The sequence below is a fragment of the Thamnophis sirtalis genome, unplaced genomic scaffold (assembly GCF_051295495.1).
Source record: "Thamnophis sirtalis isolate CommonGarterSnake01/CBP01778 unplaced genomic scaffold, rThaSir2_p1.2 scaffold_10, whole genome shotgun sequence".
Lineage (NCBI taxonomy): Eukaryota > Metazoa > Chordata > Lepidosauria > Squamata > Natricidae > Thamnophis > Thamnophis sirtalis.
In genome coordinates, this window is record NW_028261390.1 from 64,470,809 (window position 1) to 64,496,350 (window position 25,542).

At 41.9% G+C, this 25,542-nt stretch overlaps 1 protein-coding gene across 1 annotated transcript in view; it reads right to left on the bottom strand.

Moving 5' to 3' along the window:
• The window catches only part of CORIN (corin, serine peptidase), an 86,951-nt gene extending 69,214 nt beyond the window's left edge, over positions 1 to 17,737 (bottom strand). The window contains exon 1 of the mRNA XM_087724780.1: positions 17,635 to 17,737. Coding sequence (XP_087580906.1) covers positions 17,635 to 17,700 — 66 coding nt within the window. The 5' untranslated portion in view covers positions 17,701 to 17,737. The remainder of the gene's footprint in view (positions 1 to 17,634) is intronic.
• Positions 17,738 to 25,542: the final 7,805 nt, after the last annotated feature.

Genomic DNA, 25,542 nt, shown 5'->3' on the forward strand with positions numbered 1-25,542 from the left:
TTCATTTTCCGACTCCCACCTCATGTTTCCAGCCATTGATAAAATCTATTCCATGTGTCATAATATTCTGCCTCTTCTTTGTTTTTTAATTCCAACGTTACTCTATCCATTTCTGTGCATGTTAATATCTTCCTTATTATCTCCTCTTCTGAAGGCTTACTTTCACTTTTCCATTGCTGTGCATACACCATTCTCACTGTGTTAGGGTGTGAAGTATTAGGTATATTGACCCTTTGCTATAGCCTTCTGTTAGAATACCTAATAAAAATAATGCTGGCTTGAATTCTATAGGGTTTCCAACCATTTTTTCTAGCCACATCTGAATTAAAGGAAATGAACACCATATAGATCAGGAGCAGGGGTGAAATCCAGCAGGTTCTGGAGAACTGGTAGTGGAAACTTTGAGTAGTTCTGAGAACCAGCAAATGCCACCTCTGGCTGGCCCCACCCCCATCGATTCTCTGCCTCCTGAGTCCCAGCTCATCGGGAGGAAATGGGGATTTTGCAGTAACCTTCCCCTGGAGTGTGGAGGGAATGGGAATTTTGCAGGACTCTTCCCCTGGAGTGTGGGGGGAATGGGGATTTTGCAGTATCCTTCCCCTGGAGTGGGGAGGGAATGGAGATTTTACAGTATCTTTCCTCTGGAATGAGGAGGGAATGGAGATTTTACAGTATCCTTCCCCTGGAGTGAGGAGGGAATGGGGATTTTACAGTATCCTTCCCCTGGAGTGGGGAGGGAATGGGGATTTTACATTATCCTTCCCCTGGAGTGAGGAGGGAATGGGGATTTTACAGTATCCTTCCCCTGGAGTGAGGAGGGAATGGGGATTTTACAGTATCCTTCCCCTGGAGTGAGGAGGGAATGGGGATTTTACAGTATCCTTCCCCTGGAGTGTGGGGGGAATGGGGATTTTACATTATCCTTCCCCTGGAGTGAGGAGGGAATGGGGATTTTACAGTATCCTTCCCCTGGAGTGTGGGAGGAATGGGGATTTTGCAGTATCCTTCCCCTGGAGTGTGGGGGGAATGGGGATTTTACATTATCCTTCCCCTGGAGTGAGGAGGGAATGGGGATTTTACAGTATCCTTCCCCTGGAGTGAGGAGGGAATGGGGATTTTACAGTATCCTTCCCCTGGAGTGAGGAGGGAATGGGGATTTTACAGTATCCTTCCCCTGGAGTGAGGAGGGAATGGGGATTTTACAGTATCCTTCCCCTGGAGTGAGGAGGGAATGGGGATTTTACAGTATCCTTTCCCTGGAGTGGGGAGGGAATGGGGATTTTACAGTATCCTTCCCCTGGAGTGAGGAGGGAATGGGGATTTTACAGTATCCTTCCCCTGGAGTGAGGAGGGAATGGGGATTTTACAGTATCCTTCCCCTAGAGTGAGGAGGGAATGGGGATTTTACAGTATCCTTCCCCTGGAGTGAGGAGGGAATGGGGATTTTACAGTATCCTTCCCCTAGAGTGAGGAGGGAATGGGGATTTTATAGTATCCTTCCCCTGGAGTGGGGAGGGAATGGGGATTTTACAGTATCCTTCCCCTGGAGTGAGGAGGGAATGGGGATTTTACAGTATCCTTCCCCTGGAGTGGGGAGGGAATGGGGATTTTACAGTATCCTTCCCCTGGAGTGAGGAGGGAATGGGGATTTTACAGTATCCTTCCCCTGGAGTGAGGAGGGAATGGGGATTTTACAGTATCCTTCCCCTAGAGTGAGGAGGGAATGGGGATTTTACAGTATCCTTCCCCTGGAGTGAGGAGGGAATGGGGATTTTACAGTATCCTTCCCCTGGAGTGAGGAGGGAATGGGGATTTTACAGTATCCTTCCCCTGGAGTGGGGAGGGAATGGGGATTTTACAGTATCCTTCCCCTGGAGTAAGGAGGGAATGGGGATTTTACAGTATCCTTCCCCTGCCATGCCTATCAAGCCACACCCATCAAGCCACACCACGCCCCCCAAGCCACGCCCACAGAACCGGTAGTAAAAAAAATGAATTTCACCACTGATTCAGGAGTACTCATATTGCAACCACTATATGAAAAAAGCCTGAATGTGCTTCCGCCTTTTCAAGTCTCTCCTTGTGAATTAGGGAAGAGCTTATCTGATATTAAAATTGGCATCAGTAATTATAAATGTCAGAGCTAGTTATTAAAAAAAAAATGCACACGAAAAAAATGTTCCAAGCATACCACTAGATGGCTCTAGTATTCTCTTTTTATTCTTTCTTATTTTATTTTTACATAAACAATCCATTTTCCATTAACCAGTGTGTCGCCTCCTGGGTATGCATATTTTGTGCCAACATTAAAATACACAATCTTATTCATAATTTAGTCTCATCTTAGCTTAATTTCCAATACCTTAAGTATGTAATATTATAACCATCCCATTGTAATTTATTTAAATCTCTTAGTTATATTGACTGTTAATACATTTTCTATACTTTGGATAACTTCTTTTACTATTAATTCTTATGTCTATTCTTTAACCACTGGTAAAGAGATCCCCAAATTGTATAACAATCGGTTTTTTTCTTGCTCTTCGATAGCCAGAGTCAATCTGTTCATTTCTGCACATTCTGATGAGCCGAGGTGGCGCAGTGGTTAAATGCAGCACTGCAGGCTACTTCAGCTGACTGCTAGTTCTGCAGTTCGGCTGTTCAAATCTCACCGGCTCAGGGTTGACTCAGCCTTCCATCCTTCCGAGGTGGGTAAAATGAGGACCCGGATTGTTGTTGGGGGCGATATGCTGACTCTGTAAACTGCTTAGAGAGGGCTGACTCGGCTTTCGTTACTGAACAGAGGAGGTGGTCAGAACAATACTCATATCAGAAGAGCTTTGATAGAGAAGAATCTTTATCTTACTAGCGTAGCTCTTCTTCTACTGATGGTTTCCAGTGGGTGCTTGAGTTCAGATACTGTAGGTGCCCAAATTAGAATCCATTCACACCTGCCATTTCACTCCTGTTGGTGTGGAATTCCTTTGCAAATATGTTGTTGGGCTCGTGCCAACCAGGGAACTACATATCAAGCCCTCTGTGAGCCGAAAAAGTCTTCGGTATGTAGTTTCCTTTTGGTTCCGGTCCAATCAAACATTTGAAGGGAATTCCCACTGCATGGTACTTTCTAAGTGGGAGGGGGGAGAGTATTATGTATATTTGCCTCTTTGAGTTACTTAAAAGGTAACAAAGGCAGGATAAAAGCTAATACATATATACAGCACAATCCGTTAGTTCCCTGCAAAAATAATCACAATCCAATGTTTTTTGAGAATTCCTCAATCCTGTATATCAAAATAATTCTAGTTTACCACCAAATACTTGTCTAGCCTAATATATACCCCTCCCTCCCTCCACCCTCTCCCCCAACCCCCCTCCACCTTCCCCCCCCCTGACTTCCCAGAACCCGTACACGGTATGGATTTCTAACAAACACAGTCTAAAATCTATTGGGGGAAAAAAAGAAATAAAAAAAAATTAATAACATTCTACATTGACCTTAGCTTCTTCTTGCTTCTAGAATTATTTTGATATACAAGAAATTGTACTTCGATGTCTTACTGATTGAGGAATGATGAAATGTTTGCCTTAAAAGAAATAAAACTTTTGAAACTGAGAATTCCTCAATCCTTTGGTTGGAATTCCTAGATTTCAGTGTAATTTATAGAACTTATAGGAATTAACAGAAGCCTGAATTGTAATGATACCTAACCCGATTAAAAGCATGTGTAATTAAACGATGTAAGTCATCTTCAAGGACTATGCTACGCAGTTCAATAAACAGTATTTCCAATAATGATATCATATTATTTTAAATTGTATTTATATTTTTCTCAAAACTTTAAAGGCTCAATGTGGGATAAAACCAGTGGTGGGTTTCAAAAAAAATTCGAACCTACTCTGTGGGTGTGGCCTCCTTTGTGGGAGTGGCTTGCCGGCCATGTGTTTTCTCTCTCTCTCTCTCTCCTTCCTTTTGTCTCTCTGTCCCTTATTTTTTAAGTTTAGACAAATGTCCTAAAATCCTGGAATCGTTTTTCAATAATGAAATATCTGAGATATTAATGTATTTTGTACATAATCAAGCATCTATTTTTCACAAAACGATTCAAAAGATTGAAGGTGAACACATTTCAGCTAGAGAAGTTAGTCTTATTTTGAATGACTTTATCCTTCAATATAAGTCTCGATTTGAAGATAAATTTCTTCCTTTAATTATAAAAAGAAAATTGTCAGACTTAAACTTCTGATTTGCGGTTTTAATGCTGAGAAAATATTAGATAATAGAAAAGAGTGAGCTGTTTGTAACTACAGAATATAATGACACAATTGCCACAAAGAAATCCACAGTTTCTATTTCTTTTTATCTTTTATTTTTGCACCTTTGTGATTTGCTTTCTTTTTCCCCCTTCCCTTCTTTACTTTGTATTAGTTTTCGTTAGTTTTTAAATCTTCCTTTTAAATGTATACAAAATATGTAATGTATGCAAAAATATCAGTCACTAGATGATAACCTGGCGTTGCCCGGGTATTTATAGACGTCAAAGTGTTTGTCTGACAGGAAGCCATTGAGAGGGGACTTTCTTCCCCCTACTTCCATGCCCATCATCCCTGCACTCTCCCTTCCCCTTCCAATGTGCTCCTCTTTTCCGCCCTGTCTACAATCCTGGCCCTTTGCCCCAATTCTATCAGGCGCTTCCCCATTGGTCCACTGGAGGGTGAATGTCACGGCTGGCTTTTCTAGGATGCTGCACTCACTCCTCTTAATGGGCCAGGCATTCCAGATTTATGCTGGAACACACACACACACACACACACACACACACACACACACACACACACACACACACACCAGGGGTATCTTACACCCCCTCCAATATTTGTTTCCAGAGGATAAGTCATCTGTGTATCAAGTTTGGTGGAAATTGTTGCATCAATTTTTTTCTGGAAGGATCAAGCCCCTTTTGGCCTTAAAAAGAAATCTCTGCTGCATAAGATGTAAAAAGTGTGCTATATTGTTTGGGGATGTTGGAAGAAATGTCCTTCTGGGTTCAGTTCCAAGTGGGGAGAAAGACACTGGAAACATGGAGACTGTTTGGAAAGATGGTTTTAACGGTGGACAGGACCACGTGGTTTGAGGTCCGGGGGGGAAAAGGGGGTCACGTGACTTGAAGACCTTGATGAAAAAAGGGAAGAGATGCTGAGAGAGTCTGAGTTTTATACCCTATCTTGGACCCCGCCTTAGAATTTCCTGTTCCTGTCCAGGAAATGTATCCTATTGGCTGTCAGACTCCCAGGGGGCGGGGATCTTAGCTAACTTTGTAGGCTGTCTGTCTTTTGAGTCCCAAGCTTGGTTGAGTTGTTGCTGGCTGATGATGTAATGAAAGGGCTTTGGGATTCCTATTATGGCTCTGCCTGAAGGGGGTAGATCTTTGTTATGTAGAATAGACTGGCTCAGAACTTAATGGTCCATTGACAAAGGGCGGGGGGGGGCAGGAAGCTGCTTTGTCTTTAAAGCATATTTCTCCTTTTTGCATCCAGGGAAATATAATATTCTGCCTTTTTAATATTTCCTAAAATATTTCATTTTTCTAAGAGAGGGGTAGGTGCTAACTTCCTACAGGGACTTAAAATGTAGATTACTTTTGTTTGCCCTTTTTTTCCCCTTTACATGCAATACCTTCATTTCATTTCCAATCCACATTTGAATTTTTTAGATCCAGAGAAGCGGAAGCTTCAGGCTACCAAATTTCTGTTTGTTGTAGAATCAATGTGGCGCACGTGTCCACATATATTTTTTTTAGGGAACTGCGAGTCTCTAATTGCTCTTGTTGAGATCTGCCCTGATGACAGCTCTTTACTTACAGCTGGCCCTTGATATTCCCTTCAAGAGAAGCCAAAGTCTGCGATAACTCTCCCAGTTCCCTTTTCAGATGTTAAACAGAATCAGGGAAACCATTCATTTCCCCTTCTGGAATTAGACAATCAACTCTGCAGCTGAATGGCTTTGCTTCATGCCAAAACTCACTTGGAGTGGCCTCAGAGAGACCAATAAATCTGAATCTTGGCAATTATGGCAGGGGTGGGTTTCAACCGGTTCCCGGCGGTCCCCGCGAACCGGTTGGTCTGCGAACCCGGAAGTAAGTAACTTCCGGGAACGCCGAAGGATCCACCCGCCCGCCCGCATTTCTTACCCGGTTTTGACGAGTTCTGCACTTCCACGCATGCCCAGAACGCATACAGCGCCTGCGCGATCCCCCAGGAGCAGCTGGAGCATCGCACAGGCGCTAGTACGCATGCGTGCACTGCGCGCATGCACGAGGACGCCGGCGGCCCCGTTCCAACCAAACCGGTTGGAACGGGGGAAGAAACCCACCCCTGGGCCTCAGAGAGACCAATAAATCTGAATCTTGGCAATTATGGCAGGGGTGGGTTTCAACCGGTTCGCGGCGGTCCCCGCGAACCGGTTGGTCAGCGAACCCGGAAGTAAGTAACTTCCGGGAACGGTGAAGGGCCCACCCGCCCGCCCGCACTCCTTACTGGTCTTTGAAGGCTTCTGCGCTTCCACGCAGGCGCATGGCACATACAGCGCCTGCGCGAGTCTCCGCGAGCAGCTGGAGCGTCGCGCAGGCGCTAAGACGCATGCGTGAACTGCGCGCGTGCACGAGGACGCCGCCGGCCCCGTTCCAACCGAACCGGTTGGAACGGGATTAGCAACCCACCCCTGAATTATGGGTATCTACTATGATAGGGAGAAGACTGCGTACTTACTGTCAATCCTGTGCTGGATTCTTCCCCAGCATCCTGGAGTTTTATTTCTATAGTGGTATTTTTTCCCCTCGGATTTTCCATTGCTCAGGGAAGCACCGAGTCCCGGGAATCTAACATAGCCGGGCCACAGCTATTTATAACTTCAGGATTGGAGGCGGGGGGGGGAGAGAGGGGATCGCCTTTCCGGCTGCTTTAGGCTTCCCTTGGCTTTCAGTGGGAGAGGAGAAAAAAGATACCATCCACAACGTAAGGCTGGGAGCTCCCAAAGTATTTTAATGTCAGCTGTGAGGAAATCTCCATGTTTGTCATTTGCAATCCCCAAAATGGCAGTCTTCCTCCCCCACTAAGGTTCAGGGGCCTTTTCTGCTCCTGCCAAATTTCTTCTAAACATTACATCTACTTGAGAAGTAATATCTATCTATCTATCTATCTATCTATCTATCTATCTATCTATCTATCTATCTATCTATCTATCTATCTATCTTCTATCATCTATCTATCTATCTATCTATCTATCTATCTATCTATCATCTACCTACCTACCTACCTACCTACCTACCTACCTATCTATCTATCTATCTATCTATCTATCTATCTATCTATCTATCTATCTATCATCTACCTACCTACCTACCTACCTACCTACCTACCTACCTACCTATCTATCTATCTATCTATCTATCTATCTATCTATCTATCTATCTATCTATCTATCTATCATTTATCATCTATCTATCTATCATCTATCTATCTATCTATCTATCTATCTATCATTTATCATCTATCTATCTATCATCTATCTATCTATCTATCTTCTATCTATCATCTATCTATCATCTATCTATCATCTATCTATCATCTATCTATCATCTATCTATCATCTATCATCTATCATCTATCATCTATCATCTATCATCTATCATCTATCATCTATCATCTATCATCTATCATCTATCATCTATCATCTATCATCTATCATCTATCATCTATCATCTATCATCTATCATCTATCTATCATCCATCCATCCATCCATCTATCCATCCATCCATCCATCATTAATCTATCTCTATCACATCTCTCTATTTGCCTATCTGTCATCTATCTATCAATCTACTGTATCTATCATCTATCTATCTATCTATCTATCTATCTATCTATCTATCTATCTATCTACTGTATCTATCATCTATCTATCTATCTATCTATCTATCTATCTATCTATCTATCTACTGTATCTATCATCTATCTATCTATCTATCTATCTATCTATCTATCTATCTATCTACTGTATCTATCATCTATCTATCTATCTATCTATCTATCTATCTATCTATCTATCTATCTATCTACTGTATCTATCATCTATCTATCTATCTATCTATCTATCTATCTATCTATCTATCTATCTACCTACCTACCTACCTACCTACCTACCTACCTACCTACTGTATCATCTATCTATCTACTATATCTATCTATCTATCTATCTATCTATCTATCTATCTATCTATCTATCTATCTATCTATCTATCTATCTATCTATCTATCTATAAGCGAAATACCACTCACCCATCATCACAAAAGCCTACAAAATTGAAATTCGGTACGTAGGTTCCTCTTGGCTTCTATAGACGCTCGCCAGGAAAGGATTTTTCAAAATGACAATTAGATTATCAGTATTCCTTATACAATATTATATTAACACGCGTCGATGCTAAGGAGTTAAGACGTTCTACTCCCCCTCCCCACCTGAAAGGAACTCTGTTCCAACTGCCAGTTGCTTTATATGGGTGTGGCCCGCGCGTGACTCATCCGGCCTGTGGGATGGCCTGATCACATGGTTTCGTAGCAAAGCATGGGTATCCAGCCAGTATATAATATTGGTGAGGGGTGTACCTCGCATTTATAAAGATTCACACCTAAATACAAGCAAGGGGAGGCAAGATTTTATTCCACAATGGAACCAATTCCAAACAAATCTTTCAAGCCTGGATGTTTCTGCAGAACACAAAAAGAAATAAAGAGCATCTACCCTTTTTCATAAGATAATGAATTCCAGAATTACAAAGACACAATTCCTAATTCGCACTATTTCGAACTGATTAACCGTATCCAATTGCGAGTCAGAGAGAGCAAATTACTTTTGTTTCTCCTCCTTTAAAAGGACACGCTTAATTAAATCACATAATTGTGGGGAATTTTATGCTGAACAGAATTCATAAGCTGCCAGATATAAATCAATGTTCACCTTAGTAATGATTCCTATTTGCAATTCTGTGATCTATTTCACGGAAACATTATTCACATTCTCCTCTTGAGGTGACTGTCTATCAATCATAATTTTGTTTTTGTATCTTTTCTATTTATTTTGACCTAGATGTTTTTCACTAGGCCGCTACGTTTACTCTATTGCTATGCTTGGAGAAACTACTAATACTATGTTTGGGAAACTATACACCTTCTCTTTTTTCATAGACAATAAATATTCCTAGTTTATTTGAAGTAGCAAAAGCATGTGGTAAACACATGTTTAATATTTCAATTTCTGTACACATCAGAAGGACGTGGACTAAATGAATAAAACACCTACTGTTTCTTCAGAGCTGCAATAATATGCCACTATACAGGCGGTCCTCAACTTACGACTACAACCGAGCTCAAAAATTGCTAAGTGAGACATTTGTTAAGTGAGTTTTGCCCCGTTTTATGACCTTCCTTGCCACAGTTAACTGGATCCCTGCAGTTGTTAAATTAGCAACACAGCTGTTAAATGAATCTGACCTTGCTTGTCAGAAGATTCTGGGACGCTGCAACCATCATAAATATGAGTCAAGTTTGGATCATGTGACCATGGAGATGCTGCAATGGTCTTAAGGGTGAAGATTTTCATAAGTCCTTTTTGGCAGGGCTGTTGTAACTTTGAACAGTCACTAAATGAACCGTTGTATAATGAGGATTATCTGTACTAGAAGAAAATTTAGATCAGTGCAACAAAGCATTTATGCTTTTGCTTAAAAGTTGCTAGGATTATAGCAATAGCAATAGCAGTTAGACTTATATACCGCTTCATAGGGCTTTCAGCCCTCTCTAAGCTGTTTACAGAGTCAGCATATCGCCCCCAACAATCTGGGTCCTCATTTTACCCACCTCGGAAGGATGGAAGGCTGAGTCAACCCTGAGCCGGTGAGATTTGAACCGCTGAACTGCAGATAACAGTCAGTTGAAGTGGCCTGCAGTACTGCATTCTACCCACTGCGCCACCTCGGCTCAGGATTGTTCAAAAGCCAATCTTGAAAAAATAAGACCTCTCAAACCTGGTTAAATTTCTTGGATGAAAGATTACCTGGGAGTGTCAAGGCTGCAAAAGAAAATGGCTACCCTGTTTTCCCGAAAATAAGACCTCCCTGAATAATAAACCTGATCAGGCTTTTCAGCACGTGCGCTAAAATAAGCTCTCCCCGAAAATATTTAAACGCATGCACAGCCAGTCCTTGCTATTTCCTCTAGTTGCTTGCCGCGCAAATAAGATGAGGTGAGGCGAGGCTGGAGGGGGGGAGAGATGGGGGGACATTCCCCACGCACCCCGCATGCCCTTACCTAACGGCTGCTCCCGTAACCCTAGCCACAGTGCCCCTTCTGTCACGCTAATGGCCGCCTCAAACAGAGCGGCATGCCCAGCAACGCGCCTCGTGTCCCCCTCCTTATCTACCGCTGTTTACTCCTGTAGCTGAGCGGTGCTTTGATTGAAAAGTGTCCAACTGACGAGCAGCTGTGTTGCGCCGTGGCAGCAGCCATGAGGGGAGCATGCTCGCTGCCTCCTGCACCTCAAAATAATAAGACCTCCCCGAAAATAAGGCCAAGTGCTCTTATTCGGGGGGGGGGGGGAGAAAATAAGACCCTGCCGTATTTTCTGGGAAACACAGTAGTTGAAAAATATCTGTCACGAAGCAGCAAGTTATTTCTGTATTGTTTTGATTTTTTGATTTGGATTTTTTATTATATTTATATGCCGCCCTTTTCCCCCGAAGGGGACTCAGGGCGGCTGACAATTTAAATCAGGGAAGGGGGTACAGACAAAAAATTAAAAAAAACAACGAAACATAACAATGCATAGTTTAAAAACACACAACAGTCATACCATTCGAGACGGGGGCATCGGTTCTTTAGCCCCAGGCCTGTCGGAACAGCCAGGTTTTAAGGGCTTTGCGGAAGGCCTGGAGGGTGGTGAGGGTTCGAATCTCCACGGGGAGTTCGTTCCAGAGGGTCGGAGCAGCCACAGAGAAGGCTCTCCTCCGGGTAGTCGCCAGTCGACACTGGCCGGCGGATGGAATTCGGAGGAGGCCTAATCTGTGGGATCTAATCGGTCTAGTGGAGCAGCAGGCGGTCTCTCAAGTACCCAGGTCCAATCATTTTGAGAAAATGATTTGACATCTTCTGAAAAGCTTTTACCCTTCCTAACTTCTTGGGTTTCACATAATGGAAAAACACAGAAGTAGAAGCTGAATCAACACATCCAAGCTAGAAATTATGAATGTTTTTCAATCAAGACCCATGGCTATATCCCTCCTAGGGGCTTCGCACATCAGAACATGAATTATGGGATGATGTTGTGCCAGTAATGATAATAGGTGTTTTTTTTTAAAATCACAATGGATACACAAAGTGCCAATGAATCATTAGTGATTGAGGAAATGGCTTAATGAGCCAAGGTGGCACAGTGGTTAAATGCAGCACTGCAGGCTACTGCTAGATCAGCAGGTCAGCGGTTCAAATCTCACCGGCTCAGGGTTGACTCAGCCTTCCATCCTTCCGAGGTGAGTAAAATGAGGACCCAGATTGTTGGGGGCAATATGCTGACTCTCTGTAAACCGCTTAGAGAGGCCTGAAAGGCCTATGAAGCGGTATATAAGTCTACTGCTATTGCTATTGCTATTGCTTAAGATTCCAAATTCTGCACTCCATTAGAACTGCAGGCAGAAGTCTACAGCTTCTTTCTAACCTCTGGTATTTTAGCAAATATTTGGATGCTTTTTAAAAAATTGAACAGAAGTTGTATGAGCAACTGGGTGGATATGACCATGCAAGAATCCTGCCACCCTATCCTCTCTTCTCCAGCATTTCCTTCCAGAATCTGCTATTTATTTATTTATTTTGCCGCTCTATTCATTTTTGGCAGATATCTTTAAAAAACACTAACTTCACTTATAAAGCCCTTCATGGTATTGGACCTGGGTACTTGAGAGACCGCCTGCTGCCAATCACCTCCACTAGACCGATTAGATCCCACAGCTTAGGCCTCCTCCGAATTCCATCCGCCGGCCAATGCCGACTGGTGACTACCCGGAGGAGAGCCTTCTCTGTGGCTGCTCCGACCCTCTGGAACGAACTCCCCGTGGAGATTCGAACCCTCACCACCCTCCAGGCCTTCCGCAAAGCCCTTAAAACCTGGCTGTTCCAACAGGCCTGGGGCTAAAGAGCTGTTGCCCCCGTCTCGAATGGTATGACTGTTGTGTGTTTTTCAATTATGTATTGTTATGTTTTGTCTTTTATTTTCTGTCTGTACCCCACTTCCCTGATTTGAATTGTGAGCCGCCCTGAGTCCCCTTCGGGGGAAAAGGGCAGCATATAAATATAATAAAATCAAATCAAATCAATCAAATTCTGTTTTCAGGCACAACAGCAAAAGCAGGATGTGCCCAATTGTGAGAATTATTAAGTACTCCATATTATATCAGCACTTTCCTGATTTCCTTTGCTCTCCCTTGAGAGTGAATCCCCATTTAATCCAGAAGAGAAATCTCAACGGAAAAAAGCAAAGTAGGAATACTAAATGCAACATCCAAAAAAGTTCTATGGATGCTTAAAATACACATACCTCTTTGTCCAACTGTATTATTTTTAGGGTCCCCCACGTACAAGGCCACCAGCAGAATGCACAAAATAGCTTCGATATCTATCACATAAAAAGGGAGTGGATAGTCTATCAACTCCCCGCTATAATGCCTCCCCAAAAAAATCAAAAACCTAAAACTAGGAGATGAAATTACGGTTGCATTCAACGCCAGAGCACTCTTACATACACATCAATAGTCCCAGAACTAGCAAAAGAATCCATGGCAGTACTACACAACATACGGTACCAGCGTGGCACGACAAAACCGCGCTCCACTAAAGCGCGCCCGATTAAACCGCGTCGCTGACGTCATCAACAGGGCGACAACAGCGAGCGCGGAGAAAGAAGGGCACTTTAAATAGCGCTTTGAAAGCAAGCCGATTCAAGTTAAGGTAAGGGTTAGGGTTAGGGTTAGGGTTAGGGTTAGGGTTAGGGTTAGGGTTAGGGTTAGGGTTAGGGTTAGGGTTAGGGTTAGGTTAAGGGTTAGGGTTAGGGTTAGGTTAAGGGTTAGGGTTAGGGTTAGGGTTAGGGTTAGGGTTAGGGTTAGGGTTAGGGTTAGGGTTAGGGTTAGGGTTAGGTTAAGGGTTAGGGTTAGGGTTAGGGTTAGGGTTAGGGTTAGGGTTAGGGTTAGGGTTAGGGTTAGGGTTAGGTTAAGGGTTAGGATTAGGATTAGGTTTAGGGTTAGGTTAAGGGTTAGGTTTAGGGTTAGGTTTAGGGTTAGGTTAAGGGTTAGGTTTAGGGTTAGGTTTAGGATTAGGTTTAGGGGTGTTAGGTTTAGGGGTGTTAGGTTTAGGGGTTAATTTTAGGTTTAGCGTTTACAGCGTGCTTCTGTCTCCACGCTGTTGTCGCGCTGTGATGATGTCAGCTACGCGGTTTCGTCGAGCGCCTTTTAGTCGAACGCGGTTTTGTGTGGGAACCCGGTACCAGACCTAACCAAATATATTAAGATGGAAATACCTGACTCATGGATCTTATCAACCCTTGCGTCACTACCCATGTTCAGTTTGGTGGACAAAAATAATAGAATAGAATAGGATAGGATAGGATAGGATAGGATAGGATAGGAGAGGAGAGGAGAGGAGAGGAGAGGAGAGGAGAGGAGAGGAGAGAAGAGAAGAGAATTCTTTATTGGCCAAGTGTGATTGGACACACAAGGAATTTGTCTTTGGCGCATAAGCTCTCAGTGTACACAAGGAGAATAAAATACATTCCTGAAGAATAAAAAGATACAAAACTTAGCGATTGCCAAGGTTACTAAAAAGCTATCAAATTCTACTAGGAAACAAATAAAAACAATATACCAAATTGAAAGATACAAGCAATATGGTTATAGTCGTAAGTGGGGACAGAGAGATACTAGGAAGGAAGAGAAGAATAATAGTAATAAGGTCTTAGTAAATTATTGACAGTGTTGTGGGGATTAGTTGTTTAGCAGAGTGATGGCATTCCGGGGGGAAAAACTGTCCTTGTGTCTAGTTGTTCTGGTGTTGCAGTGCCCTATAGTGTCATTTTGAGGGCAGAAGCTGAATTTATGCCCAGGATGTGAGGGGTCAGTAGATATTTTCACAGCCCTCTTTTATATACCAGAAAATCCACTCCAACAAGGATCAGCCCTCTCAGGATTCATAGCAGAGGCTATAATGCAACCTCTAGAAACTCTAGCACTCCCACAAGTATCTTTGTTGTTATGAAGAAGGAGCAACTATAGAGAAGACCCCTGAAACAATCAATGTTTACTAAAGAAATAAAATTCACACTGGAAGAAGAAAACACTCCTATTCTTCCTAGATATTCTCAACAGCAGAAGAAACAGCCAGTCTGATGGGGGGGGGGGAATCACTCTTATACCAAGTGCTCCAATACTGAAGTAACAACTCAACCTCCCACAAGAGTTGTGTAAGAACATAATTCAGGTGAGTACAGCCACACTGGAGCAACCCAGAACTCCACAATAAGGAAACAGCCCGCCTATCTGCACTTTCCAACAAAATGGATACTCACTTGTCAAAAAAATTGCCTTACTACTGAATCCACATCCTCAAGCCAAGCCAAGGTGTGAAATGGAAAAGCAAACAGCACTGGCAGAGTAAGTAGTGTGTACTAAACAGGGACCAAACCCAACATTCATTAGCACCGATGATGTTACCTAGTTGGTAACAACTTCAGAGACCCCCGACAATTCCATATTTTTTTCTGTTTCTCTTCCTCTGTTCCCTGAGGAGAAATCAACTCATGATTTACTACAGGTAGTTCTCAGCTTACGACCACAATTGAGCCCAACATTTATGTTGTTAAGTGAGAAATTTGTTAAGTGGCTTTTGCCCCATTTGAGGATTTTTCTTGCCACATTTGTTAAGTGAATCACTTTGGGTGTTAAATTTGTATCCCGTTAAAGAGAACAATTTCTGACAGTGAGAACAATCCGCTGCGGAACAGAAGTTGCCTTCAGAAACTGGGGGAGCTTCATAGAAGCCAACTTTTTAGGATCTAAATGCCATCTATAGAACATCTTGTAAAAAATTTCTTAGAAGTTGGCTTTTATGTATCCGAATGTACAGCCTAAATGTTGGAGGTGTGGTTCTCTCGATGCTACATATTATCATATATGGTGGACCTGCCAAAAGGTTAAGGCATTCTGGATAAAAATATGGTGGGTCATGCAAAATATTTTTAAAAGAAGGATAAAGTTTATTCCTCAGTTATTTTTACTAGGTATATGTACTGACTTTACAGTGGTAGAGACTAATTTGATTCTGCACCTGATAACTGCAGCAAGACTGTTGGTGGCGCAATATTGGAAGAAGGAAGACTTGCCTACAATCCAAGAATGGACATTGAAAGTCACAAACTTAGCCGAGATGGCTAAAATATCGGCATATCTCAAAGATCATTCAAATGAGATATATAAACGAGACTGGAAAAAATGGATTGACTATATACAAAATAAATACGGGACCAAGAAATTCCAGTTAGCCTATGCTTAAGATCAGAAATGATTTAAACTGTTAAAAGTTAGTTCAGTAAGAAGAAGCTAAGGTCAATGTAGAATGTCATTAATTTCTTTATTTCTTTTTTCTCAATAGATTTTAGACTGTGTTAGTTAAAAATCCATACCGTGTACGGGTTCTGGGAAGTCGGGGGGGGGGGAGGAGGAGGGGGGGTGGGGGGGTGGAGGGAGGGAGGGGCACACACAAAAAAATTGTATTTCAATGTCTTAACGATTGACAAATGATGAAATATTTGTGTTTTTTTTTAAAGAAATAAAAAAAAAGAAACTGGGGGAGCTTCATCACTGCAAGGTTTCAAGAAGAGACTGGACTGCCGTCGGTCAGAAATGGTGTAGGGTCTCCTGCTTGAGCAGGGGGTTGGACTAGATGACCTACAAGGTCCCTTCCAACGCTGTTATTCTGAAACAAAAGTGAATCTGGTTTCCTCCTCCTTCGCGAGAGGCATATTCTCTCTTCTTCCCGGGAAACCCTTGGGAGGAAGGCTGGGCTCGTAGGTCCCAAATCACCCGGGGACTGAGTTTGAATCGGTAGCGCGTCTCCCCGTCCCTACTCCAAACTCTTGCAACCGGCTTGCATCTCCCGCTAATGTGCAAATCTCCGGTCTCAAGCCCTGATCGCAAAGGCGGGAATTCAGCGCCCAGAGCCAAGTAGGTTTGCCGGCTTACGCGTTGGCTTCCACAATCTGATATGCAAAAAAATTAACCCTGCCCGAATCAGCCCACAACATCTCAGAAATGAACAAAGCTGCGACACTCGGTTTTTGCCCGGATTCTCCTTGGTGATGGAAGTGGCCGGCTCCCTACGTACGTCGTGTGAATCACAAAGGAAGGAAGGGAGAGAGGAAGGGAGGAAAAAGAAAGGAAGGAAAGGAAGAAAAAATAAAGGAAGGAAGGTAGAAAGAAAAAATGAAGGAAGGAAGATAAAAGGAAGGAAGAAAGAAAGGTAGAAAGAAAAAAAAGGAAGGAAGAAAAAACAAAGGGAAGAAGGAAGCAAAAATAAAGGGAAGAAAAAATAAAGGAAGGAAGAAGGAAGAAAGAAAAAAGAAAGGAAGGAAGGAAGGAAGGTAGAAAGAAAAAAGGAAGGAAGAAAAATAAAGGGAAGAAAAAATAAAGGAAGGAAGGAAAATAAAGGAAGGAAGGAAAGAAGGAAGAAAAAAGGAAGGAAGGACGAAAAAAAGAAAAAGAAAGAAAGAAAGATCAAACGGGTTTGAAGGTCAGCCTGAATCATGATTTGGGTCAACCAGGTACCAATCGCACGGGTACTACCGATCCCGAAGCGAGGCAGGCGGGGCGGCATAGAAAAAGGGGGTCGGACTAGATGACCTCCAAGGTTCCTTCCAAAACTCCCTGACTGTCTCTTTCGACTCCCTGGAAACCTCGGGGGGGCGGGGGGAACCTGCTTCCTTCGTTAAATCAACCCGAGGGCCGCCGGACCTGTCGGCCGAGAAATCCGAGCCGGTTTCCCCCCGCGCAACTTTTCTCCATCTGCGCGCCCGGAGAGATTCCCGACGAAAAACCGCTCAGGCGGTCGGACGGCGCCCCTTGAATCCCACCGGGGATTCAAGGGGCGCAGTCCAACCGCCTGAAGGGAAGGATCGGACGGGGGAATGTCTACGGCCACCCCCAGGCTTGGTTCCTGCCCGGTTCCTGTTGCGCGCACCCGGGGGGGAACCTTTCAGCCGCTTCGCGCCGGCCTTTCCAACGCCCGCGGTTCCCTTCTAGGGCAGAAAAGCGCAGCCCGACTCCGCTCCTACTTTCCGGAGCAGAAAAGGAGGACTCGAGCCGGGCTCCCCAAGTGGTGGATCCCCAAAGATCATCAGTCCGGCTTTAGATCCCCACCGCCAAGAACAGATCCTCCCGGAGCCCAGCTCTCTCCCCACGTCCCGGCCGGCGCGCTTGGCTTGGTCTCCTTCAGACGGCGCCGTCGGGCTGGGAAGGAGAGGATGAGCTTGCGTCCGCCTTTACCTGCTCGGCGGGGAGGTCATGCCGGGAGCCCTCCGCTTCCGCAGGGAGCCGGTCGGGAGGAGACATGCTCTCTGACCTTCCCGTCTTCGCCGCCGCCACTTGGCTCCTGACGCGGGAGCGGCGGCTTAAAGCCAAGCCGTCTCTCCCCCCCCCCCCCCGTCCGCCGTCTCGCTCCACGGTAGGCAGGCGGATACAGAGTGGGGGTGGCTCCCGTTCGGCGATCCCCACCCAGCCCCGGCCGGGTCGTCGTTGGAGCGGCCGGAGTAGACCCCCAGCCCTCCCCTCTTTCCCGGCCTGCCAGGCGAGAGGGAATAGAATAGGGTAGAATATAGAACAGAATACAATACAGAACAGAACAGAACAGAACAGAATAGAATAGAATAGAGAACAGAACAGAATAGAACATAGAACATAACATAGAATAGAATAGAGAACAGAACAGAACATAGAACATAACACAGAATAGAATAGAATAGAGAACAGAACAGAATAGAACATAGAACAGAACACAGAATAGAATAGAATAGAATAGAATAGAATAGAGAACAGAACAGAATAGAACATAGAACATAACACAGAATAGAATAGAGAACAGAACAGAATAGAACATAGAACATAGAACAAAATAGAACAGAAAGGAATAGAACATAGAACATACAGAACAGAATAGAATAGAACATAGAACATAGAATAGAATAGAACATAGAATAGAATAGAATGGAATAGAACATAGAACAGAATACAATAGAGTAGAATAGAATAGAATAGAATAGAATAGAACATAAAATAGAATAGAATACAGAACAGAATAGAATATAGAACAGAATAGAGTAGAATAGAATATAGAACAGAACAAAACAGAACAGAATAGAAGAATAGAAAATAGAATAGAATCGAATCAAATAGAAAATAGAATCGAATAGAATGTGGAATGGAATGGAATAGAATTCTTTGTTGGCCAAATGTGATTGTACCCACGAGGAATTTGTCTTCCGTGAATAAGCTCTCAGTGTACATAAAAGACAAGATACATTCGTCACAAATCATAAGGTACAACACTTAATGATAGTCAAAGGGCACAAATAAGCAATCAACTCATACTAGGAAACAATATAAATCATAAGATTGCAAGCCCCAAAGTTACAGTCATAAGTGGGAGGAGATGGGTGATGGGAATAATGAGAAGATTAATAGTAATGCAGACTTTGTAAATAGTTTGACAGGGTTGAGGGAATTAATTGCTTAGCAAGTGATGGCATTTGGGGAAAAACTGTCCTTGTGTCTGGTTGTTCTGGTGTGCAGTGCCCTACAGCGTCGTTTTAACAATAGCAATAGCAGTTAGACTTATATACCGCTTCATAGGGCTTTCAGCCGTCTCTAAGCGGTTTACAGAGTCAGCATATTGCCCCCAACAATCCGGGTCCTCATTTTACCCACCTCGGAAGGATGGAAGGCTGAGTCAACCCTGAGCCGGTGAGATTTGTACAGCTGAACTGCAGAACTGCAGTCAGCTGAAGTAGCCCGTGACCCGTCAAAACCGCGGTCGACAAAAGTGCGCTCGACGAAAGTGCGTACGTGACGTCATCACAGCGCGACAAAAAAAATTAAAAATTGAAATAAAAATAAAATTAAAGCAAGCCGATTCACATAAAGGTAAGGGTTAGGTTTAGGTTTAGGGTTAGGGTTAGGTTAAGGGTTAGGTTTAGGGTTAGGTTTAGGGTTAGGTTTAGGGTTAGGTTTAGGGTTAGGTTTAGGGTTAGGTTTAGGGTTAGGTTTAGGGTTAGGTTTAGGGTTAGGTTTGGGGGGGTTAGGGTAAGGTTTTCGCTTTAATTTTACATTTACCGCTCACAGCGCGATGTTTTCGTCGCGCTGTGATGACGTCACGTACGCGCTTTCGTCGAGCGCGCTTTTGTCTACCGCGGTTTTGTGGTGGAACCGAAGTAGCCTACAGTACTGCATTTAACCACTGCGCCACCTCGGCTCTTAATAAGTTTTGAGGGTAGGAACTGAAACAATTTATGTCCAGGATGTGAGGGGTCTGTAGATATTTTCACAGCCCGCTTTTTGACTCATGCAGTGTACAGGTCCTCAGTGGAAGGCAGGTTGGGAGCCGTTGTTTTTTCTGCAGTTTTTATTATCCCCTGAAGTCTGTGTCTGTCTTGTTGGGTTGCTTCCTACAAGTAACACACACTGGATGAGAAATTTCCAGCAAACATTGTATACATAAAACTCTCAGAAGAAGCAGGCATGCAGTCAGGAGGTGATGCTGAATCTCCACACAAATACAACCCACTGGTTGTATTCTAGAAAGTGTATTGCTCAAGGCAGTACAGAAAGGAGAGAAGGCTGCTTTCTGTATTGCTTTCTCCACCCCCGAAATCATCGTAAGTAACTCTTCCTGTAGTTGCTAGTAGAATGGAATAACAGTTGGAAGGGACCTTGGAGGTCTTCTTGTCCAACCCCCTATACCGTTTCAGACAAATGGCTATCCAACATCTTCTTAAAGACTTCCAGTGTTGGGGCATTCACAACCTCTGGAAGCCACTTCTGTTCCACTGATTCATTGTTCTCACTGTCAGGAAATCCTTAGTTCTAAGTTGCTTCTCTCCTTGATTAGTTTCCACCCATTGCTTCTTGTCCTGCCCTCCGGTGCTTTGAAGAATAGTTGGACTCCCTCTTCTTTGTGGCAACCCCTGAGATATTGGAACACTGCTAACATGTCTCCCCTAGTCCTTCTTTTTATTAAACTAGACATACTCAATTCCAGCAACCATTCTTCATATGTTTTAGCCTCCAGTCCCCTAATCATCTTGATTGCTCTTCTCTGCACTCTTTCTAGAGTCTCAACACCTTTTTTATATCATGGTGATCAAAACTGAATGCAGTATTCCAAGTATTCTATACCAAGGCATGACAAAGGGTATTAACACTCCACATGATCTTAATTCTATCCCTGTCTTTAATGCAGCCAAAACTGTGTTGTCAGTAACTTTTCATACACGGTTTTTTTTAATCTTTAAAAGAGACCTTGATTGTTGATGCTATATTATATTCAACAAGTGGTCTTTTACAATGTTCTTCCTGCAATTGCAGTAGATTTTAATTCCACATTTGCACTCACTTTCGGGAAAATATGAGAATCAAAGTCTTGAGATTTAAAACCCAGACCTTAACAAATTTAACTATTTAACAAATAGTAAGCAAATTAAAACTAAATTTTTTTATTGCAATGATGGAAAGGGTTCACATTGAACATTTAACTCTGCTTTTAAATTCTTCAGCCCCTGTTCTAGAAACGAAAACCTGCCACCGTGAACTCTTGTTTAACACCAGGATTATTGTATAAATACCTTTGCTCAGATTTGGAGAGCTTTCTTTTTCTGGTACGCAATTTCTTGGTTACAAATTCATATTTTTGCAAAATCCTTGCATGGCCCAGCTTTCATTCCTTTGTTAACCCTTTACTCTTCAAATGCTAAAATGTCAGCCAGTGCAGGAAGTCCTGTATAGGCAGTACAACCATTCCAGGGTGGGTTTCAGCTGGTTCGGACTGGTTCAGGCAAACTGGTACTTTCAACGATCAGCTGGGGAGTGAACTAGTTCACTCCGACGATCAGCTGGGGAGAGAACCGGTTCGTTCCGACAATCAGCTGGGGAGCGAACCGGTTTGTTCCAGCAATCAACTGGGGAGCGAACTGGTTTGTTCCGACAATCAGCTGGGGAGCGAACTGGTTCACTCCGACGATCAGCTGGGGAGCGAACCGGTTCGTTCTGACAATCAGCTGGGAAGCGAACCGGTTCACTCCGACAATCAGCTGAGGAGAGAACCGGTTCGTTCTGACAATCAGCTGGGGAGCGAACCGGTTCGTTCCAACAATCAACTGGGGAGCGAACTGGTTTGTTCCGACAATCAGCTGGGGAGCGAACTGGTTCACTCCAACGATCAGCTGGGAAGCGAACCGGTTCGTTCTGACAATCAGCTGGGGAGCGAACCGGTTCGTTCCAACAATCAACTGGGGACCGAACCAGTTCACTCCGACAATCAGCTGGGGAGTGAACCGGTTCACTCTGACGATCAGCTGGGCCCGCCGACCTGCCCCTGCACTTTACTTACCTATATCCTCTCAGGTGATTTGCACAGCAGAGCAGATTGCCACGCCTCAGCCGTGTTACTCCTCAGAAGTAACGTGGAAGGTACATTTTGTTAAAACTGCATGCGCATGAAGCATGTGATCACCGAACCAATTGTTAAACCGGCAGGATCCCACCCCTAAACCATTTACTGACCTGTCAAAGTTACAAAGTCACGTATGACCATAGTATAGTATATTATTATATTAGTATAGTATAGTATATTATTATATTAGTATAGTATAGTATAAGTATAAGTATAAGTATAAGTATAAGTATAAGTATAAGTATAAGTATAAGTATAAGTATAAGTATAAGTATAAGTATAAGTATAAGTATTAGTATTAGTATTGTATGGTATGGTATGGTATAGTATTATATTAGTATAGTATAGTATAGTATAGTATAGTATAGTATAGTATAGTATAGTATAGTATAGTATAGTATAGTATAGTATAGTATAGTATAGTATAGTATAGTATATTAGTATAGTATACTATTAGTATAGTATAGTATATTATTATATTAGTATAGTATAGTATAGTATAGTATAGTATAGTATAGTATAGTATAGTATAGTATAAATATAGTATAGTATAGTATAGTATAAGTATAAGTATAGTATTAGTATTAGTATTGTATGGTATGGTATGGTATGGTATAGTATTATATTATATTAGTATAGTATAGTATATTATAATAGTAAAGTATAGTATAGTATAGTATATTATTATATTAGTATAGTATAGTATTAGTATAGTATATTATCATATTAGTATAGTATAGTATTATATTAGTATAGTATAGTATTATATTAGTATAGTATAGTATAGTATAAGTATAGTATAAGTATAGTATAGTATTAGTATTAGTATGGTATGGTATAGTATTATATTATATTAGTATAGTATAGTATAGTATAGTATAGTATAGTATAGTATATTAGTATAGTATACTATTAGTATAGTATAGTATATTATTATATTAGTATAGTATAGTATAGTATAGTATAAGTATAAGTATAGTATAAGTATAAGTATAGTATTAGTATTAGTATTGTATGGTATGGTATGGTATGGTATAGTATTATATTATATTAGTATAGTATAGTATAGTATAGTATATTATAATAGTAAAGTATAGTATAGTATAGTATATTATTATATTAGTATAGTATAGTATTAGTATAGTATATTATCATATTAGTATAGTATAGTATTATATTAGTATAGTATAGTATTATATTAGTATAGTATAGTATAGTATAGTATAGTATAAGTATAGTATAGTATTAGTATAGTATTAGTATTAGTATTAGTATTAGTATGGTATGGTATGGTATGGTATAGTATTATATTATATTATATTAATTATATTATATTATATTATATTATATTATATTATATTATATTATATTATATTATATTATATTATATTATATTATATTAGTATAGTATAGTATAGTATAGTATAGTATAGTATAGTATAGTATAGTATAGTATAGTATAGTATAGTATAGTATAGTATAGTATAGTACTGTATTATTATATTATATTTACATGTACTGTATGTATGTTCCAGCATAACTCTGGAGTGCCTCGAGCAATTTCAACCAAACTTGGTACACAAATGACTTACCTTCTGGAAACAAATCCTGGGATGGGATAAGACACCCCTGGTGTGTCTGTATGTGTGTGTTCCAGCATTACTCTGGAATGCCTGGCCCATTAAGAATAGCAAGTGCGGCATCCTAGAGCAGCAATTGTTTGTGATGTCATGGGAGGGAGAAAGGAGAGCCTGGGCCATTAAGCAGAGCAAGTGCAGCATCCTAGAGCGGCAATTGTTTGTGATATCAGTTCCTTCAAAGCTGGAAAGCCAGCCGTGACGTTCGCCATCCAGTGTACCAATGGGGAAGTGCCAGTGGTGGGTTATGGCCGGTACACCCCAGTACGGGCGTACTGGTGCCTGCTGGGAGCACCAGGTACCATTCCAGTACGGTGCTTCGGAAGGCCCGCCCGTCCTCCTTACCTGTATTTGACCCAACAGGGCCATTTGCACATGCGCACGGAGCACACAGCGCAGTTAGAGCATTGCGGGCGGTGGGTGCGCATGCGCAAGCAGCGCACGTGGATGCCCATCCCGTCACAGCGTACCGGTCATGACGGGATCCGGAACCCACAACTGGGAAGTGCCTGATAGATTTGGGGCAATGTGACAGGGCAGGAATGAGGAGCGCATGGGAGGGGGAAGGGAGAGGGCAGGGATGATGGGCATGGGAGTAGGGGGAAGAAAGGCTCCCTTGTCAGACAAACGCGTCAGTATCTATAAATATGAGGGCAGCGCCGGGTTATCAACTAGTATATAGGATAAATATAATTCATTATGGCCAAAAATGCACAGAAGGGGGGAAAATACACCCCCCCCCCGAATAAAATATTGCAAGTCCAGTGTATATATGAAAACAGCAAGTTGCCAGGTTTTGCACCATTAATTTTGTCTTCGTGCAACCTTCACTTCCTCAAATAAATTCCAGTATTTGCAAACCCAGTTTTTAATATATGTGAAAGTTATATGTATACACACACCTATATACCCACTTTCTGGACCTGGATACTTTTTTAAAAATTTTTTAACCAAAAGGTTAAGGCATTCTGGATAAAAATATGGTGGGTTATGCAAAATATTTTTAAAAGAAGGATAAAGTTTATTCCTCAGTTATTTTTACTAGGTATATGTACTGACTTTACAGTGGTAGAGACTAACTTGATTTTGCACCTAATAACTGCAGCAAGACTGTTGGTGGCGCAATACTGGAAGAAGGAAGACTTGCCTACAATCCAAGAATGGACACTGAAAGTCACAAACTTAGCCGAGATGGCTAAAATATCGGCATATCTTAAAGATCACTCAAATGAGAGATACAAACGAGACTGGAAAAAATGGATTGACTATATACAAAATAAATACGGGACTAAGAAATTCCAGTTAGCCTATGCTTAAGATCAGGAATGATTTAAACTGTTAAAAGTTAGTTCAGCAAGAAGAAGCTAAGGTCAATATAGAATGTCATTAATTTCTTTATTTCTTTTTTCTCAATAGATTTTAGACTGTGTTAGTTAAAAATCCATACCGTGTACGGGTTCTGGGAAGTCGGGGGGGGGGGGGAAGGAGGAGGGGGGTTGGGGGGTGGAGGGAGGGAGGGGCATACAAAAAAAATTGTACTTAAATGTTTTAATGATTGACGAATGATGAAATATTTGTGTTTTTTTTAAAGAAATAAAACATTTTGAGGGGGAAAAAGATACTTTTATAATGTATAATACTTTTATAATGTGTAATACTTTTATAATGTGTAATACTTTTATAATGGTGATCTCATCTACTCCATTTCATTAATATTTGAAAATATCACCTCCAGGCGAGGTGGGTAGCATAGAAGTCTGATAAATAATAATAATGAAAATGGATATTGGAAGCTTCTTTCTATTTCTTTTATATATTTGTATACTTCTTTCTGCATGTTTTCTTTTCTTCTGTAATTCTTCGTTTTCTTTTTCTTATATTGTGTAGTTTTAATGTTCTGTTTAAAATGTTTAGTAGAATTTTGGTGAGCAACTAAATATCTACAAGGTTTGAGGGAGGGCTAGTAATGTGTTAAGGTTAATATACCGTAAATATGTATCAGGCTGGTTGAACATTTTAACAACTTTTTAATTGTTCACTTAGAAGGCACAATTTTAAGATATGCTAATATGACTTTTAATATATTTTTAAACT